The 18,463-nt window shown below is 32.8% G+C and overlaps 5 protein-coding genes across 13 annotated transcripts; 2 read left to right on the top strand and 3 right to left on the bottom strand.

The window, feature by feature from the left end:
- Positions 1–2,353: 2,353 nt before the first annotated feature.
- LOC100884084 (uncharacterized) lies at positions 2,354–3,313 on the bottom strand. 2 transcript variants are annotated; one of them, XM_076530669.1, is made up of 2 exons: positions 2,902–3,313; positions 2,354–2,626 (listed from the first exon to the last, which is right to left on the bottom strand). In XM_076530669.1, exons 1-2 carry the CDS (start codon positions 2,969–2,971, stop codon positions 2,460–2,462), a joined length of 237 nt encoding a protein of 78 aa, XP_076386784.1. In that variant the 5' UTR covers positions 2,972–3,313; the 3' UTR covers positions 2,354–2,459. The 2 variants fall into 2 exon arrangements, with proteins under 2 accessions (XP_076386784.1, XP_012151031.1); XM_012295641.2 differs by having other exon boundaries at positions 2,869–3,296.
- Positions 3,314–3,865: 552 nt separating this feature from the next.
- Positions 3,866–4,827, top strand: LOC100876145 (uncharacterized). The gene is made up of 4 exons (XM_012295714.2): positions 3,866–3,891; positions 4,131–4,375; positions 4,459–4,584; positions 4,663–4,827. The coding sequence occupies exons 1-4, from the start codon at positions 3,866–3,868 to the stop codon at positions 4,791–4,793; spliced, it is 528 nt and encodes a 175-aa protein (XP_012151104.2). The 3' UTR covers positions 4,794–4,827.
- Positions 4,828–4,836: 9 nt separating this feature from the next.
- On the bottom strand, positions 4,837–6,839 carry LOC100876259 (E3 ubiquitin-protein ligase TRIM45). 3 transcript variants are annotated; one of them, XM_012295644.2, is made up of 7 exons: positions 6,659–6,839; positions 6,269–6,480; positions 5,945–6,204; positions 5,678–5,868; positions 5,392–5,592; positions 5,099–5,313; positions 4,837–4,994 (listed from the first exon to the last, which is right to left on the bottom strand). In XM_012295644.2, the coding sequence occupies exons 2-7, from the start codon at positions 6,457–6,459 to the stop codon at positions 4,991–4,993; spliced, it is 1,062 nt and encodes a 353-aa protein (XP_012151034.1). In that variant the 5' UTR covers positions 6,460–6,480; positions 6,659–6,839; the 3' UTR covers positions 4,837–4,990. The 3 variants fall into 3 exon arrangements, with proteins under 3 accessions (XP_012151034.1, XP_012151032.1, XP_012151033.1); XM_012295642.2 differs by having other exon boundaries at positions 4,837–5,313; XM_012295643.2 differs by having other exon boundaries at positions 4,837–5,313; positions 5,945–6,201.
- A 131-nt stretch (positions 6,840–6,970) lies between these two features.
- On the bottom strand, positions 6,971–11,923 carry LOC100874679 (dyslexia-associated protein KIAA0319). Of its 4 annotated transcripts, none has more exons than XM_012295650.2 (15): positions 11,417–11,923; positions 10,945–11,357; positions 10,687–10,859; positions 10,236–10,613; positions 9,934–10,159; positions 9,489–9,862; positions 9,296–9,407; positions 9,077–9,225; positions 8,799–8,989; positions 8,620–8,719; positions 8,237–8,557; positions 8,062–8,163; positions 7,798–7,983; positions 7,619–7,717; positions 6,971–7,497 (listed from the first exon to the last, which is right to left on the bottom strand). In XM_012295650.2, the coding sequence occupies exons 2-15, from the start codon at positions 11,349–11,351 to the stop codon at positions 7,481–7,483; spliced, it is 2,835 nt and encodes a 944-aa protein (XP_012151040.2). In that variant the 5' UTR covers positions 11,352–11,357; positions 11,417–11,923; the 3' UTR covers positions 6,971–7,480. The 4 variants fall into 4 exon arrangements, with proteins under 4 accessions (XP_012151040.2, XP_012151039.2, XP_003707709.2 ...); XM_012295649.2 differs by having other exon boundaries at positions 6,971–7,487; positions 7,568–7,717; positions 11,417–11,918; XM_003707661.3 differs by having other exon boundaries at positions 7,568–7,717; positions 11,417–11,915.
- A 383-nt stretch (positions 11,924–12,306) lies between these two features.
- On the top strand, positions 12,307–17,929 carry smo (smoothened, frizzled class receptor). 3 transcript variants are annotated; one of them, XM_012295673.2, is made up of 8 exons: positions 12,307–12,935; positions 13,141–13,458; positions 13,539–13,979; positions 14,046–14,218; positions 14,300–14,640; positions 14,826–15,027; positions 15,106–15,276; positions 15,351–17,929. In XM_012295673.2, exons 2-8 carry the CDS (start codon positions 13,141–13,143, stop codon positions 16,639–16,641), a joined length of 2,937 nt encoding a protein of 978 aa, XP_012151063.1. In that variant the 5' UTR covers positions 12,307–12,935; the 3' UTR covers positions 16,642–17,929. The 3 variants fall into 3 exon arrangements, with proteins under 3 accessions (XP_012151063.1, XP_012151065.1, XP_012151064.1); XM_012295674.2 differs by having other exon boundaries at positions 12,921–13,062; XM_012295675.2 differs by lacking the exons at positions 14,300–14,640; positions 14,826–15,027.
- The last annotated feature ends 534 nt before the right edge of the window (positions 17,930–18,463 follow it).

The following is an 18,463-nucleotide window of genomic DNA, read 5'->3' as shown; positions in this document are numbered from 1 at the left end:
ACCAAATCTTAGATAAATTACAATATGTCTATAGAAAACTTAATAAAATAACTCCTCTTAATAGTGATAGTTTATTTCAAACATCATATGAAAGATATATGTATAAAACTTTACACTACTACTATCTCTATTTAATGATATTCATTGTGTTATATTTGTTTGAAATAAATGTCATTAAATAGATGTAATAATAATCATTTTATGTTCATCCTATCTATTATTATATATACAAACTAATTTAACATTAATACTTATATACTAGGTTTGTTTGATTGAGGCGCTCCGCACCTAACCTAACAATGTTGAGCGAGCGAGTAAATTTCACTCTAAAGCAAAAATAGTCAACCATGTCATCCGGTTGAACTAGTTGAGTGGTGCAAGAAAAAAACGTGAACAAAAAAGTTGAAAAGTCAAGTACATAAGCGCGAGCAAATTCAATTTTGCATTAAAGTCTACGGGGATATGGTTTTCCGGTAATTATTTCTCCATGGCATGCGCGGGTGGCGCGCAGGAGTAATATATACGATAATGAGTATGCAAAATCGTTAATTACTCACTTTCTGAGCACAACCTATGAACTTCTATGAGTAAAGAATGGTCAGCAATGCATTATTTACATGGTTCGATGATAAAAGTTCATAAATAATGTTCGGGTAATGAGTAATTAATTATTTTGTTGCAGCCTTTGCGATACGTACATGAGCCGCCTGTCAATTCTACAGAGCATACAAAGTGCAATATTTCGGCACTTTGACGACGCAGTATGGTCCCTGAGGCATTTAAAAACAAATTTCTATTAGGGTTTGATGCGTTTTGATGCCTAATAAAGCCAGAAAATCAATTTTTCTCGAATTCGGTCCAAAACGGTACAGGTGGCGCCATCTAGCGGCGAGCGGCGGAACTACGAAAAACTAAAATTTCGATTTTCTCGAAAACTAGGCACTTTTCCGAAATTCTGAAATATACAAATTGTCCCTTGTCGCCTACGGAATCGAACGAATCTAATTATAGCCCGCTAGGACCATTATTAAAGAAAATAGAGAAATAGCCCATTTCATGGACTAAAAAATTGCCGTCCATCTAGCGGCGAAAGTTGGAACTACAAAAATAGAAAATCCCGATTTTCTCGAAAACTAGGCACTTTTTCGAAATTCTGAGATATACAAATTATTCCTTGTGGCCTAAGGAATCGAACGAATCGAATTATAGCTCGCTAAGACCATTATTAAAGAAAATAAAAAAAATGTCATTTCATGGAGAAAATTTGTGGCGCCATCTAGCGGCGAAACTGCGAACTAAACTGAAAAAACGTATGTCCGAACATGCGTTAAGGGGTCAAATAAAAATTGATTTTCTGGGCTTAATAGGCAAAAAAATGCTTAACTTATTCAACAAAAATTGCATAAAAATGTTGAAAGAAGCATACTACATCGTCAAAGTTGCGAAATATTACTTTTTATATTTTTCCTTAACGTGTGTTAGCACATACGTTTTTCAGTTTAGTTCGCAGTTTCGCCGCTAGATGGCGCCACAAATTTTCTCCATGAAATGACATTTTTTTTATTTTCTTTAATAATGGTCTTAGCGGGCTATAATTCGATTCGTTCGATTCCTTAGGCCACAAGGAATAATTTGTATATCTCAGAATTTCGAAAAAGTGCCTAGTTTTCGAGAAAATCGAGATTTTCTATTTTTGTAGTTCCAACTTTCGCCGCTAGATGGACGGCAATTTTTTAGTCCATGAAATGGGCTATTTCTCTATTTTCTTTAATAATGGTCCTAGCGGGCTATAATTAGATTCGTTCGATTCCGTAGGCGACAAGGAACAATTTGTATATCTCAGAATTTCGGAAAAGTGCCTAGTTTTCAAGAAAATCGAAATTTTCGTTTTTCGTAGTTCCGCCGCTCGCCGCTAGATGGCGCCACCTGTACCGTTTTGGACCAAATTCGACAAAAATTGATTTTCTGGCTTTATTAGGCATCAAAACGCATCAAACCCTAATAGAAATTTGTTTCTAAATGCCTCAGCGACCATACTGCGTCGTCAAAGTGCCGAAATATTCATTTTATTTTCCATATATGCGTGTTCGGACCTTCATTTTTTAGGTTTAGTTCACCCGTTTCGCCGTTAGATGGACGCCAATTTTTTAGTCCACAAACTGCACTATTTGTAACGTGAACAAATTTAATTGTTACATTGAAATCTATGAGGATCAGTTTTTTTGGTAATTATTCCTCCGTGGCAAGTGTGATTTAAAATTTTTTTTCTACGTCCATCTGGATGTACGTACGCATGTGAGTGCAAAATTTGATGAGAATTGGTCGAGTGTTGCAAAAGAAAAACGCGGACAAAGAAGTTGGAAAATCAAGTATAAGAGCTTCGTTCCCCTTCGGCTCGCTCGCTCAATAAACAAGAAATATAGTTTCTTTTTAATATTACACACCAACACTGTACTTAATTATTTCTTTTGCGATGTTGAAGCTTCCTTTCTTCTAAGAGATTGTTTTCCATCTAATGCCTTTTCCCGTAGTTCATTTTCCATGGCCCTATTAACTGTTTTACTGATCATTTGTTTCAACTTGTGTGATTCTTCAAATTTCTTCTTTTTTGGTTGAATAGGTGCATCTACAAATTATATCATATTAATAGAAGTACGCATATACAACTTAGCACTAACATTCATTTATTTTATGTTTTTTAGTTGCTGTAGCTTCTAATATTTTAATATGTCATGTTATTTATTATACTTATAAGATTTTATTCATAACATTTTGTGTAAATATACTGTTCCTAACTAATTATTTACAAAATGTTACAATTAATATAGTATAATTCTAGGCTGAAAGTAACATGTAAACATTAATTACTGTTTCGTCGTTGAATACCAGGCCCTTTATTACTTTTGTTCTTAGCTTTTCCTTTTGCTGAAGCCGGCACTTTAGTTTTAACTTTCAATTTTCCCTGAGCCATCTTCTGTTTGGAGTTCAATACGCAAAACAAAACCGTGTCACACGTGTATATTCGAGTAAAGAAAATCTGGTTTCTCTAGGGAAAATGGTGGCCAAAAAGAAGAGGTTTCCACTAGAGACATATGAAGATGTAGACCACAGATATATGAAGATTTTTCAAACTACCCACGACTCTTTAAAATTAATTATTTTACAATAAAATATTGTTCGTTTATAAAGAAATTATTTGCGAAAATTTGATTGTTAATAAATTCCTGTGAATTACACATAATACGTAAAGCATGTAGATGTACTTCTTTCTGTAAATCACTATTTCCTCTAGGGAAGCCAAATTTGTACTTCAATTTGTATGTTGTGTATTTTTGCAATAAAAAATATATTACATGATTTTTATAAATTAATTTCAAATTCTTGTTCTTAAGTTTAGAATTAATTATGAACCTTCAAAAAATGTGTTATATTTACTTAGTTAACTTTACATTTTCATATTCTTTTTAGCTAAAAGTAAGCAGAAGATGTTACATGATTGTGATAAATCTCTTACAAGTAGATCTACAATTCTGACTATGAGTAATATGGAATATCAGATCTGAAGATTGTTTATATATATCCGATATAATGAATAATTCATTGAAAATGGTAATATGCAAATTATATGATTAAGTCAAATACTTCTTAATTTTTAAGCTATTCTAACCTGTTATTTAAATGTAAAATGCATTAACTATATTATTAATAACACAGTTTATATTTGTCCAGTGTAATAAAAATATAAACTTTTTATAGAATATAATAAATACTTAAGTTATGAATTGATAAGTGACACTGACAGTCATTACATATAAATAGAACATGGTATTGCATGAGTAAAAGACAACTAATTGTAGGTAAGAACATGAGTTCAGTTAAATTTACTGAGATGTAATTTAACTATATTTATACCTCAAATGACAGTGACATAAAACATTTATCTCACATAAATCAGAAATGTCTTTTTAAACAGTTATCACATGACAATTTCTAAATTGATTATTGAAATATAAAATGTTAAAGTAGGGAATTATTTATTGTGCAATATTATAATATTACTGTAATATTAAATTGGAAATGACAACCAAATATTATGGTTTATGTATATGACAATTGTGTATTTGAAACAGGTGTTTTAATGAAGCTGTACGTAATGAAAGAAAAGTTTGGAATGATGATCCTGCAGTATCCCATGCTAGACAGGCACAAGAAAGAATTCAAGAGTTCAATAGATTGAAAAGAGCAAGGCATCTTCTTGATGCCATTTCTCTTACAAATGAACTATTAACAGATGGTTCAGATGTAGAAATATTAAGTCTTGCTCCCACTGTAATAAAAAGATTAAAATACTTGGGAGTATTTGGTACATATTTAGGTAAGAGTAATATTCATTTGAACCGAAAAATATATAACAGCTTGAATCTATTTTTATTTCTTGAATGAAAAATAATTTTATAGAGAATTTCAATGAAAGCACAGCAGCATCAATATTGAAACCACATACAGGTATCTACCATTGCTGTACATTCTGTTCAAGTGGTGGTAAAAAAGAAACTACTTGTGGATGTGGAGGAACTATGCCTGGTAATATTATTTTCTTAAATGATTTAATATCACTAACTTACACAACATATTTAAATAGGTAACAATTCTTAATTAAAGGTGGATATAAAGGATGTGGGCATGGTCATATTGGACATCCTGGTGTTCACCATTGGTCTTGTTGTGGATCAATCTTGCATCATGGTCCTTGTTTAACACTTCAAAGATCTGTGCATCAGCTGATACTTTAGTATTGGTTTGAAATAAATTTTATTTTTTCATGAATATGTCTCATTATTCTTACAAATAATTCTTTATTATATACAAACAGTATTACAAAATTTATCTTAGCCTAAATAACAAAATGATTTGCTCATTTTTAGTATGTTATTTTTATATATTACAGGAATGTTTAATTTGTACCTCAAATGACAGTCTCATAGTTTTTTCAACTTGTAACAAAAACATACAACTTAACCATCACATGACAATTCATATTTGTATACTTATCTTTGCTAACTCTAACTTGTATACTTAAGTTATTAATTTAACATACCGGTGGTCCATTGAAGCAAAAATATCCTTTATTTCTTCCAAAGTACTATTTAGAAACATATTCTGATCATATTGTGTTAAGAGTATGTTTAAAAGTGTTTTTGCTCGTTGTAACACTGCTTTCAAATATAGAGCAACTCTTTTTCCAGCTCCAGTAGCTGTCTCGCTTGCATGGCCTCTATGTTGCATGGACCACATGCATTCTTTGCAAGTTACCTAAAATATGAATGGTATACTTAAAATACTAATATCTATAGAAAAAATTACTACAAAGTAAGAAATCGCATTATAAACCTGTTGACACGCAATGCAATAAAAACGTAACGCGTGTATTGGATGTTTTTGGCATAACGCAGTACGTCGCACTCTAGTGGCTTCCCAAAGTGGTTTTATCGAATGTTTTGATGGTTTTAATTCCATAGTGATTTGTTGCTGGTGTTCCATTCCACAATTTAAACAGAAATTACGAAGGCATGTGGCGCATTGAACAAGTGCCTTAGGAAATATTAAAAGCAGTATATTCGTGTAACATTCCTAAACATTCTTAAGTCTAAAATATTTATATAAAAATAATGCTCACGGTAATTTCGTCTGTACAAGCATCGCAAAGAACTTTGTTCGCAAATCCAGAACGTATAGCATCCATTACTAGTCGATGTTGAAGAGGATAATGTGGAGGTGGAATCGGCGAATTAGCATTTGGTAGTTGAAAATCGCATAAAGGACATATTTCATAATAATTACTACTCTGGGTGCTGTGAACTCTGACATCTTTAAAAGAATCATTAATAGTCATAAAATTATATTTCAGATTCTATTTATCTTTTTGTGCTTTTACATTACTTACGTTTGCTTATTAATTCTAATACACAAGGTGAACATATTGGATGTAAGCAAGGCAGTAATCTTGGTTCTTGCATTCCTTTACCACATCTTGGACAATGGAACTCTTGAATTCCTTCAACTTCTAAAGAAGAAACAGTTTCCTCTTGCATACATTCATTATTTAATTCATATTTTACACCGTAAGGTAATTCACAAGATTGATAGATAGAATTTGTCTTGTCCATACCCAGTGGCAAAAATACATTCGAATATTCATTACTGCTAAATGATAAAAGAATTTTATAAATTTTTTCTATAAAATTAATAGTACTCACGAAGTACTTACCGCTCATCTTTAGTGAAACGTACTGGTCCTGTGTGAAGAACAGGATACGTATTTTCGATTTTATTATTTCGTTCGTGGAAGGCTGAATTTTTGTTGCGAAATTCGTTGCTCTCATTTTCTCCATCCATCGACGTGTTTTCACCGCAACAACTCGTTACAGATTGATATTTTGGACATTTAATGAAATCCATAAAATGGATTCAGTCCTCAACCTTGTTTATAAATAAATATTAGACATCATAAAATAATTTATTAAATTCAAATAATTATCTAATGGTATCTTGTGCGTATGAACATATAACTATTATAAAGTAATATAATAAATAATAAAACATAAAAACTTATGATGTAAAAGTAGTAACATACATTGATTTAATTAAACAAACTTACCAGTTTAGACAAACGTATTACGCCCAGAAATTCGACGATGGATAGAACGAATTCGTTTTGCACTACTTTGCTCTCGCTATAACGTAATGGGTTAAAAATAACGTACAAGCAAGCGCATGTGAAGCAAAATTATGGTCATCTTATACCGTTTTATGTTAAATTCAGATTTGTCGGTCCATTTAAATACATTTGTAATGGACAAAATATAAATGAATTAAAATTAACGTGAAATATTAAGAAGATATAAACGTTCAACATAGGATACAACCACTTAAAACTAAAAGTGTCGAGTAAAATAAATTTACACATAAATTATATGGATAAAAATTTTATTATTTATCCATGCACAGTGTAAAAATAAGATTGATGATATACATATTAAAGAGCAAGTAGTACATATAAAGAATATATAGATAAGGAATGATTATTGTTTATAAATACTAATTCCAATACTTTCTAAGGCCGTAATCAAACTGAGTTTGATCATTGTGCTATAGTACCGCTGACTTGTACAAACAACGATACAACTACGATTACATAATAGAAATTTCGAATTCACACAATACAAATAATGATATATCACTTAAAATGAATAAAACATGATACAACGAAGTAAGCGTGTTCTTGTAGTTTGTCTAATCAGAACTTAAGTATATTTGTCCGATCAATTCCTTTTTACAGATGGCCTTTTTACAGATTTCTCTTCTGTATGTGAAATTACATTTCTTGTTAGGTACATACTTAAAATTACAGCCCTGTAACTGACTAGTATTTTACGTTTTTTGGCCAAATATACACGAATGTGCGTCGCTATACGATACTTTATGTTCTAAACATCCCTGAAACGTTCAATTAAATTACAACAATTTAACTCGCGATCCAGTTTTACGTTTACAAGTTTACAGTTACCTCATGTTTTCACCCTAGAACCCACTTTAATAAAGCCATTTCGAGATTTACCATTTCTTACTTGACTGCTGTTTTTTGCTTTACGATGCTCAAATAAAACGTCGTCAGAATCTGTGTCCGATTCAGATAATACCATTTTATGCGTTGAAACTACCAAACAAAAAACAAATGACATACAATTAAATCATGCAAAATTACTGTAAATTAAGATAGAAGAAAGAGAGTAATACATGTGCTACTATCATCTTCCGGTTCCGGTTGCAAAAGGGAGTAACGAGGGGGTTTCTTCTTCGCACGGAGGGAACGGCGTTTACCTGAACATATTCTTTGGCATAGGCAAACAAGACCCCAAATAAGACCAACCCAACACACAACCAAGGACAATAATGCTATTATAACGTAAAGAATGCTCCAATCTGAAAAAATTTATTTCTGAGATATATAAATTCATTTTAATTTTGAATCTAAATGTATCAAACATTAATTATACATACCACAATTAGAATCGCCATTGCCAAAATATTTCTGTATTAAATTTTGCATCCAAAATGCTTCGCACATACATAGTCTTGTCTCCTGATCACATACTCCATGACCTATTTAAAGATAAGTTTTATATAATAAAAAGAAAGAATATTTTCGATAACATGGTTAATGGAAAATACTCACCTGAACAATTATTTTGACATACAGCGGTATCAATATTTGCAACTGACAATTGAAGAAGTCCAGAATCTTGTTTTAATTTTTCTTTCAGTCGTTTGACTACTTCCGGTCCAGGCATAGTCGTTTTTCGTCCCTTCTTTTCAACGTAGAAAACTAGAACCGCTCTGCCCGTATGCGGTTCTGCTCTCAAATTTCGAACAACAATTGATGCTTCGTCTCGTAGTAACATTTGCAATTTTACTACTAATGAATTTTTTTGTGATACTGTCAACATATTGGCTCCAATATTCAGCGTCAATTCAACCAAATGTAATAACTGTGGATCTACACGTAGGATAATTAATTTGAGTAAATAATAATTTTTTCCTTTTGCCTCTATTACTTACCAGTTTTTACTATTACGGACACAGTATCCTCACTGCTAAGACCTTGATCATCTACTACTTTTAATCTGAAAACGTATCTACCAGGAACTACATCTGTTAACTATCAAAGCAAAAGGTTTAATTGGAAATACGTATTATAAGTTAAAAATTTTCATCAATGTACCATTAAATATTATTACCATTAAAACAGGTGATTTATCCGTATCTTGGATTATAGTACCTATTGCAAGACTAGACGAATCTCTTGTCCATATCCACTCACTAATTCTTAAATCATCAGCTGATTGAGATCCATTAATAATCAATGCACTAACAGGTGCAATAACAACTTGATCACCACCTGCATTTGCTTTAGGAGGAGCATTTTTATCTATGAAGTAAAATTACATTTAAACAGATATTATTTTGAAACAGTTTTCGTGATTATCAAACAATTAAAATATATTTCACTACATACTTTGTGTAACTTTTACTTTAACAGTATCCGAGTCTTTATTTCCATTATCATCAATTACAGTTAACTTAAATTCATAATCACCCTTCGTTAATTTTGTAATGTTTGTAATTGATTCGTTCACTGCAGAAAACTCGGCGTTATTAGGTCCACTGTAAAAAGGATCTTTTATTACGTGATCACTTAATAAATTAAATACAGAAGATATAAATTTAAACATACCTAACTTGTTCCCAGTGATAAGATACAATTTTAATGTCATCTTTGCTTTTTCGGCCATCAAGTACAGTTTTGGTTTCTGGCAATGCTATGGTTATATCTTCACCAGCATCGGCTGTTTGTAATCAGATACAATAATTTATTGTATAAATGACGATTAAGCATTAGCTTAAGAGTAAGCTTTTTATGTAATTACCTTTTGGTGGTTTATTAGTTGGTGGTTTTACAAATACATGTACTTCAGCTGTAGAGGATTGTTCAGAATCATCTGTTACTTTGAGCACAAACGTGTACATTCCTTCCTCTAAATTAGATAATTGTAAATAGGGTGTCCTCGTGTTTTGCATATCTACTGCTTTATTCTGATCTGAAGGACTCTTTGTCCATTCCCAACTTGCTATTCCATGGTCGTCCGTGCTCAAATTACCATTAAGAGTCAATGTATTTTGGGGCAAATATATGATGATATCTTGACCTGCATTTGCACTAGGAGGGTAATCAATCACTTTCAATACCGTTATATTAGCACTTGTAGAGTTAGTAATATGATCAGAGTCTTCAACTGTTAACCTAAAAAAGTTTCATGATATTAAACAGTTACAAAGGAATTATTTGAATCAATGCAATTATTAAATACGTACTTAAATGTATAATTTCCAGGTACAAGATTATCTAACTGTAAAGTAGGTGTATCAACTAAATTAGGATGATATCCAATAGGACCTTGCTGTAATTCCCAATGGTAAGAAATAACTCGATCGTCATCTTTGCTTGAAGAACCATCTAATACAGCTCCAGTATTTGGTAATTTTACAACTTGTGAAGCTGGTGAAATTATTGCAATTGGTGCCTGATTTATTCTCTTTGCTACAAATAATAACAAAGTTATTAAATTGAAATCATTATAAAACAAACAAATAACTATGTGTCAGATAGAACTTACGTGGCAAAACACTGACATTTGCATATGCTTCTCCAAAAGCATTTGGACTATTCACTGTTACTTTAAATGTATATAAGCCTTCAGAAAGGTTGCTTAACTTAACAGTCATTCGATTCTGATCAGTCATTGTACCAGTGTGGCCTTCAGGTTGACTTAAAAGACTCCAAGCATAGTTATAATGTTCATTTTCCTGCTCTGCAGGCACAGTATAGGCAGACAATGTTACTTCATTTTCTGGTAAGCGTACTTCTTTTGAAACTGCAGAAACTAATAACTGTTTTATAGGTGGTTTCATAGATGTACTGGAATCCTTTATGTTTTGTACCTTTACTTGTGCTGTTACACCAAGTTCCATATCCTCTACTAAAGTACAAGTACCTACCAGAATGAATACAAGTTAGAATGCAAATATAAAGTACATTATAACATACATAATAATCATTGTAATTACCTGCGATATTACGTTTAAATCCAATGGCACATTCACAAATTCCAACATCAGATTTATCATTATTTTTGACACATACTTCATTTTCTAAACAATTTGATTTGGTAATGCAGCTTATCTCACTTGATTCACCAAAAAGTACACGATCTGTTTCTGCACCATCCATAAGCAAGCCTCTATAAACATCAAATATAAAAGTATACATGTTTAACAAACTTAAAAGAGAACCCAAGAAACTATGTATAAAAAAATGAAATTTACCCAGTATCATCATTTATCTGATCTAATAATATATTCCATATTTCATCATCTTTCACTGGTTTAACCAGAACCATACTAGGTGGATTATCGATTGCTAAATCTTTTCTATATAGAGGTACACATATTTGGGAACTTTCGCACTGCACATGGTAACAAGTACCATTATGCATAAGTGCCACATTACATGTGGGTTCAGTACAACATACACCTACACAATGTTTTATACCACTTAAATGTGGTTGACTAGTATATATTCCACTAGAAAGATTTCCACGAGGTGTATAACTCGTGAAAACTCTGGGATATAGTCCGGGACACATTTGCCATTTTGTAGCCCAATCAGGATAATCACCAATACAGCTTCCAAAGAACAATAAGTACAATCCCAGATAAAGGATTTCAAACATTTTAAACTGAAAGAAGGATGAACACAATATATTTTGTGTTATGTTTTATTAAAAAATGTTCTTACCTTGATGACGCGAACGTTGATGTCGAAATAACGAAGATTAAAATTTTTTAGATAAGTTTTCAGGTTATTTTATGAAACATCTGTCACCTTCTGAATTACTTTACTATCAAACACTGACCGCAGACTGTCGAAGGAACGTCTTGTTGGTATTAATTCTAACTTGTGTGCAGACGTACACGGCACAAGCTTATCATATATTAGCAGCATGTTATTATCAACACCAGCAGCTAATCAACTATAGGGGCAATTATCATATTTCCTGTTACACCGGAATACCAAAAGGTCGGAAAAGAAAAGGCGATAAAATATTGATAGAGTCGTTACTTAGCACCGTTTTTCGATAAATTCATGGAAATAATCGTCGTAAAATTCTGCACATTATTATCATTTGACAACTTGTACACCTGTGTCATCTACACTTCAAAATATACGTAGAGGTCGACACCGGTATAAATAATCATCAAATAATGTTGTAATTAATGAAATTGTTATATTAAACTTTAATTATATTATTCGCTGCCATGAACGTATGGCCACATGATTAATTTAAAAATATTATGTCTGTTGTACTCTATGTAAATTAAACAGCTTACACGCCTTATCATTCTTGAATACATAAAAGTGAAATGAGAATGTCTTATATCAAGGGAAATGTTTTTAAATTTCTATCCTATCCTTATAATCGTACAGACATATATTTAAGTAAACTCATTAACTATTTTTTATTGAATACTTTTTTATACTATTTCTGATAAATATTTAAAAAGAACACGTGTGTTTTTCAAGCATGAAATTATATTTGCCTACTATAGAATGTTTATACAAAATCGATAATAAGTTGTATAATCGGAATTACAATGTTAATGTTGTAATTTGTGTTGCGAAATATTAAATGTCGGTATATTTTCATTTATATGTAGAATATTCTTAAATTTCCCGGGATGAGTGCGCAGAAGAGAAAGCGTATAAAAATGTCGACAGTAGCGTCATCGACGAGGTATTCGTCAAATACTCTTTACGGCCATGCAACCGGAAAGAGGTATATACGAGCAACACAAGTTTACCGAGTTCATCGTGGGTGGGCTGCAAGTGAGCACAACGTGTGTGTGGTCCAGGCGTTGTTCGTATGCTGGATGTGGCTGTCGCTAACGTAGAAGATGCAAGACGCGCCGCTTTTTGTTCGAGCGAAACGGAGAGGAGCTTTCTCCGTGACAGACTATAGTTACTTGGAAAATAATTTTGGCAGTAGCTGGAAGTATGGCGATGGTTGGAAAAATAAAGGGGAGGAAGTGAGAGAGAGCATTTTGGGGTTGGGACCTGCTATAGTGGGATTCGTTAATAAGGCATTCTAGTAGCAGGTCCGTACCTTAGACGCGGGTAATGTGGTAGGGATGGACAAAAACGTTATATAGGAATAGGAAGGTTCATCGAGCACTAGCGAGAAAGCCGGTCTCGATATTGTGCGCTGTCTAGTGGCGACAAGCGTAGGAGTAAGCCGCCACATAATTGGTCTTTAGTTGTGAGTAAAGCGTCTTAAAGAATTACTTTTCTTAAGAAATACTTGTATTGTTTATCTCGGCATTCGACACGTGATGTTTTGTTTTTAATTGAGCCAATAGCGTGCCGGAACATGATATTTAAAAAAAGTGATACGAAATTGAAATTGTTCTAATGTAATCAAACTTTTTTCAATATTATGAATATTAATTTCGCTCTTTTTTTAGATGACGCTTCAGTTGATTTGTTGCTTTCTAATTTTGCATCGAGTATCATCAGAATTAACGCACAGTTTCGCCGCAAATTCCAATGGTGAAAATGAAACATGGAAAAGTGTGGACTTGAGTCCCAGGCACATGATCAAAGATTCCAGTTACCTGCTGGACAGGTACCCTATAAGAGAATTACCATCTGATTCTTTGAATTGCCGTAGACCTGCAAAATGTGTAGAAATGCAAAGAAGTACTTGTATGGGTACAAGATTACCATATACTACTACTACATTGGATCTTATACCTGAACATATAACTCAAGATATTATAGAGGTATATTACATTGATATTTTTTTTATTTAAACAAACATAATTTTGTATATTAATTACTGTGTTTTTATTTTATTTTCCAGGAAAAATTACATGTCTTACAAGCATTAAGGCATATGCCAAAGTGTTGGGCAGTTGTCCAGCCCCTTTTGTGTTCAATATTCATGCCAAAATGTATCAATGATACAGTAGAATTACCATCTCAGGAGATGTGCAAAATGGTTTCAGGACCTTGCAGAATTATTTTTAATCATACCATATGGCCAAGCTTTATTAAATGTGAAGACACAGAATTATTTCCTAAATTATGTAAAAATGATATCAGGGAATTGAAATTTAATATTTCTGGCAAGTGTCTGAAACCTTTGGTTCCAACTGATAATGCACTTGCAATTTTTGAAGGAGTTGAGAGTTGTGGAACACAGTGTAGTGACCCACTTTTTACACCAGATGAACACAAACAAATTCATTCTTTTATTGCTTGGGCTGCAGGAATTTGTGGTTCATTCAATTTATTTACAGTTGTAAGTATTGTATGATGGAAAGCATATAAGCAGATAACATTATACTTAATTTATATTAAATTTTAGGTAACTTTTCTAATTGATTGGAGAAGTGCAAATAAATATCCAGCTTTGGTTATATTCTATATTAACTGTTGTTTTATGATGTCCTGCATTGGTTGGCTCGTTCAGTTTACACCAGGAAGCAGAGAAGTGATTGTGTGCCGAAAAGATGGAACATTAAGAATGAGTGAACCAAGGTAATTTGCAATTTTAGAGTGTTCTTACTTTTATGTGTAGTTATTGAATTAAACAAATTCCCAATACTAATGTATTTTCAGTGGAGAAAACTTATCATGTGTCGTAGTGTTTGTCCTTGTGTATTATTCACTTATGGCAGCTATGGTATGGTTTGTCATCCTTACATATGCTTGGCATATGAGTTTCCAAGCATTAGGCAAAATCCAAGACAGAATTGACAAGAAGGGTGCTTATTTTCATTTAATTGCTTGGTGTTTTCCACTTGTTCTCACTGTCACCATTATGGCATTAGGGGAAATAGATGGAAATAGTGTTACTGGCATTTGTTTTGTGGGTTATGCTAATCATGCAGTCAGATCTTGGTTTTTACTTGGACCTGTACTAATTGTTTTACTAGTTGGAGGATATTTTTTATCCAGAGGTATGTTTCAAATATACATTTGTTTTATTTTGTTTATGTGATCAAAGTAATGAAATGTATTTTCTTTTGTGCTTTCCTAAAGAATATAGTTTGTAAGTATTTTTTCCTTAATAGCAGTAATCATTCAAACTTCAACTTCTGGTTATGTAACATAATTTAATTAATATTATTATTTACATTTTTAGGATTAATTACTCTGATTCGGCTAAAAATAAGTAGTCAAGAAATTATATCCGAGAGAGCAAGTGCTAAAATACGGGAAACCATCGTGCGCATGGGTTTATTTTCGATTTTCACATTTGCTGCAGTTGTTGTAACTTTTTATTGTCACATTTATGAATTCCAACATTCTTGGGAATGGCGTCAAAGTTTCAGAAATTACATGATGTAGGACCAATATTGATAGAATAATTATATTGTATCACGCACAGAACTCTTTTAACATCTTGCCTTATTTATTTACAGATGTGCAATAACAACAAAATATTTGGATATTTCCGAATGTAAAATGGAGATTCGACCGAGTGCTGCAAAGATGCAGTTACATTTACTTTCTCCATTCTTTGCCGGTATTTTAATGTCTTCTTGGGTTTGGACTGGTTCAACAGTAGACACCTGGACTAGATTTCTTAGGAGGTAAGATGGTAGCAATTTTATGTTCTTTTATATTCAACTATTACTGTTTGTTGAATCTACATTTTTATTATTAGAACTTTTAATTGTGAGACGGAAGAACCTATCAGATTAAAGAAACACAAAGTTATTGCTCAAGCATTTGCAAAACGGAAGACATTCAACAATGCTGGAAGACTGTCAATTAGTTTTCATAACACACACGAGGATCCTGTTGGTTTGAATTTTGATCTGAACTCTGTAGCTTCTCAAGACTTCAGCTCGACTTGGGCTGCTGCTTTGCCAAAACTAGTTACACGTAGAGGTGCACTTGTAGGTGGCACTACAGGTTCTGTGTCGAGTAACAGAAGAAACTCCGTGGACTCTGAGATTAGTTTTAGTGTACGTCGGGTATCTGTGGAGTCTAGAAGAAACTCGTTGGACTCCCAGATATCTGTTCAAATAGCCGAACTAAAAACAACGCGAAAAGTTGCGAGCAGCTCACGTGGCCGTCGCGGAAAGCGACGACGAGATTTCGGAAAGTCAAGATCTGGCAAAGTAGGACCATTATTTAGAAGGGGTAGTACGACATCGCAAGAAAGTCAGCTTGGTGCTCAAATATTGTCCGCATTAACCATCGGCGGCAATTCGAGAGTACCGCCGGTTCAAGTGCCTAATATGAAGAGGCGGTCAGCCAGTGCTGGTTTAGATGAACGCACTCTGAATTCTAAACTGTTCGATGGAAAGAATGCAGGCATGCTTTTACCGTTCTTATTTCCGGGACAGAGTGGTAGCGACGAAAATTTAAGCAGTGAAGAGAAACGGCATCAAGGAATGTCGGGAAAGGATGTGGATATTGAAGCTGGCAACGCAGAGAAAGATGATCACGATAGCGATAGCGAAGACAGTCAACCAGAAGAGGAAACAAAAATGCTAGATCCTGAAGAACCGCAGGAGCGCAGCAAGAGCAAAAGTAGTAATAAAAGTTCCAAAAGTTATGGCCATGAAAGTGACAGAAGGAGCAGGGAAGGTCGAAGAAGCAAATATTTATTGCAGGATGAAACCATTTTGAAACATCTTTTCCAAGAGTCCAGTGACATAAAATTAAAAAGTGATGCAGAAATAAAAGAAATATATCGGAAAGCAGGAATAGGTAATCTGGCGTCTAGTCTTACCTCGTGTTGCCCTGAATTAACCAGGCTTATGCAATGCGAAGGTCAAAACACTAATGCTCGAGAAATGGCAACACAAACTTCTTTACCATTAGATATTCTTGAAATGGAAGAATTGAAACAAAGTATAGACGAAATTATCAACAGCCGACACTGCAGTTCGAAAGGGACGCAAATTTCACCGCAGCTAAATAAGAATAAAAATATCACTACGTAACTACTACAAAACATCATTAGCGGTAATGAGGCATATGTGGTAACGAGGCATATGTTTTTTAGTTTTTTATACCATCAACTAGCATTAGTAATCGAAAAAAAATTAGTTCTCATGTAAATTTATACATATACATATATTGTGGTTATCGCTCATTCTCTCGACTTCTGTTTTGAGAGTGTGACTGCATCAAAGTAAATGTAATGGATTCTTTAATTACTTAAGGTTACAGTATTTCTTGAAAAAGGAAGCGGACGTAATAGTGCCAAAATTACACTTAATTTTTCGTATTATTTGTAACTAGGTGTAGATTTAATAGGGCAATAGCGTTTGATTGTATATAGTATTTTAGAGTAACTTAGGAATAACAATGCATTTACTTTTACACTTTTTATTATCAATGAGACTGTGGTAAAATTTCACTATCGTAAAAAATAATTCAATTTACGATAAGTATAAATGTATTATAAACATAATTTCTTTTTATACGGTACAATCTAAAATCTATTTTTAATATTGCTCTATCGATTACAGTATTTGTAAAATATTTATCCTATTGTACTTAGAGTACGTACAACTTGTTTTTTTATACATATACGCATAACTTCATTTTAGAATCTCGAATTTACATTATCATTTACCGCGCGTTTTTCGAAAGCTACTCGTTAGTTTATATTTTAAATGTAGTATTCGAATATATTCTAATGTAGCTAAATAATCTAACATCGATAACAAATACATTAAACTCATTCTTTGATCATTGTATCGTAAACTGATGAGTATATAAATGGAATAATATTTTTGTTTAAATATTTTCTTACGCAATAGACGAACTCGTTGACTTTTTAACGTTATACTTTCATAGTATGTATATAAGATATTGTCCAACAATTTGATAACTCGGTGTACGATTACTTCTCTACAGGATCTTGAATATCACTCTTATTTATGAAAATGATTACTGTTAATCTTAAAACGTATCCGCATCAAATGGGATAACCCTAAAATATCCGTGTGATTATTATACATCACTCTGAAACTACCTCAGTGAACATTTATTACGAGGCTCGCTATCATATATGTAATTATAGAAGAGGGTCTACCCGTTATCGATAATTGATATTTTCTACGTACAGTTTAACGCGGACTTTCTGCGTTCCGTCCAAATTTATCCACAGAAAGTGTTAACTATTTTCAATGTACAAGTATCTCAATATATCTTAAGTTCGCATGTAACAATCATGTTGTTTCAAATTCATAAACACGTATTAAAAACAATGTTTTTATTCGATTTTGATTTAAAATTATAGTAAAAAAACAAACCCTGTATTCCTTGTCGATTAAACATTTTGTTTTTGTATTTCGTACAAAAAAGAAAGATATTCGAATTTGATTTCGCGAGCAAGAAAATGATTCTTAGAAACATCTCTTGCTGCGCTAATCTGTCTTTGTGTCTTCTTTGTAATGATGAGCAGGTACATTCATTAACAATATCTGTTCGATCGGTCCGCAAAAGCACGGTCCTCTTGTTTGATTCGCCATTTTCTTATGCTTTCAAATCCGGTCCGATATTCTCGACTACGTATTTGTTTCCTACACTCGATACAAATACAGCCGGATTTTAGTTTCGAGAAAAAACGTGTACAAATTGTGTGCGCGCGTGTGTAATACACATCCTCAATTTTCGACGTGTATACCCTTTTAAGTTTTTGTTTGTTCTTCTTTCGTCACTTTCCATTTACAGTGGAGTCCCGCTATATTACTCTTTTTTATACAACAGAAATTTGACTATCAAAGTTATATGGAAGGAATTCCATGTGTCATG

Source organism: Megachile rotundata, chromosome 4 (assembly GCF_050947335.1).
Source record: "Megachile rotundata isolate GNS110a chromosome 4, iyMegRotu1, whole genome shotgun sequence".
NCBI lineage: Eukaryota > Metazoa > Arthropoda > Insecta > Hymenoptera > Megachilidae > Megachile > Megachile rotundata.
This window is presented reverse-complemented; position numbering and strand designations above follow the sequence as displayed.

Bases quoted from the DNA above. Each gene is read 5' to 3' on its own strand.
- LOC100884084 (XM_012295641.2), bottom strand. From the start codon at position 2,971: ATGGCTCAGGGAAAATTGAAAGTTAAAACTAAAGTGCCGGCTTCAGCA. The intron at 2,627-2,868 runs GTAATTAATGTT...TATAATTTGTAG, and splicing joins TGGTATTCAACGACGAAACA to ATGCACCTATTCAACCAAAA.
- LOC100876145 (XM_012295714.2), top strand. From the start codon at position 3,866: ATGAGTTCAGTTAAATTTACTGAGAT. The intron at 3,892-4,130 runs GTAATTTAACTA...TATTTGAAACAG, and splicing joins TCAGTTAAATTTACTGAGAT to GTGTTTTAATGAAGCTGTAC. The intron at 4,376-4,458 runs GTAAGAGTAATA...ATAATTTTATAG, and splicing joins AGTATTTGGTACATATTTAG to AGAATTTCAATGAAAGCACA.
- LOC100876259 (XM_012295642.2), bottom strand. From the start codon at position 6,459: ATGGATTTCATTAAATGTCCAAAATATCAATCTGTAACGAGTTGTTGC. The intron at 6,205-6,268 runs GTAAGTACTTCG...TTTATCATTTAG, and splicing joins CGTTTCACTAAAGATGAGCG to CAGTAATGAATATTCGAATG. The intron at 5,869-5,944 runs GTAAGTAATGTA...ATTCTTTTAAAG, and splicing joins ATTAGAATTAATAAGCAAAC to ATGTCAGAGTTCACAGCACC.
- LOC100874679 (XM_012295646.2), bottom strand. From the start codon at position 11,351: ATGTTTGAAATCCTTTATCTGGGATTGTACTTATTGTTCTTTGGAAGC. The intron at 10,160-10,235 runs GTAAGTTCTATC...TATTATTTGTAG, and splicing joins AAATGTCAGTGTTTTGCCAC to CAAAGAGAATAAATCAGGCA. The intron at 8,164-8,236 runs GTGAGTATTTTC...ATCTTTAAATAG, and splicing joins ATGTCAAAATAATTGTTCAG to GTCATGGAGTATGTGATCAG.
- smo (XM_012295673.2), top strand. From the start codon at position 13,141: ATGACGCTTCAGTTGATTTGTTGCTTTCTAATTTTGCATCGAGTATCA. The intron at 13,459-13,538 runs GTATATTACATT...TTTATTTTCCAG, and splicing joins TAACTCAAGATATTATAGAG to GAAAAATTACATGTCTTACA. The intron at 15,277-15,350 runs GTAAGATGGTAG...TTTTATTATTAG, and splicing joins TGGACTAGATTTCTTAGGAG to AACTTTTAATTGTGAGACGG.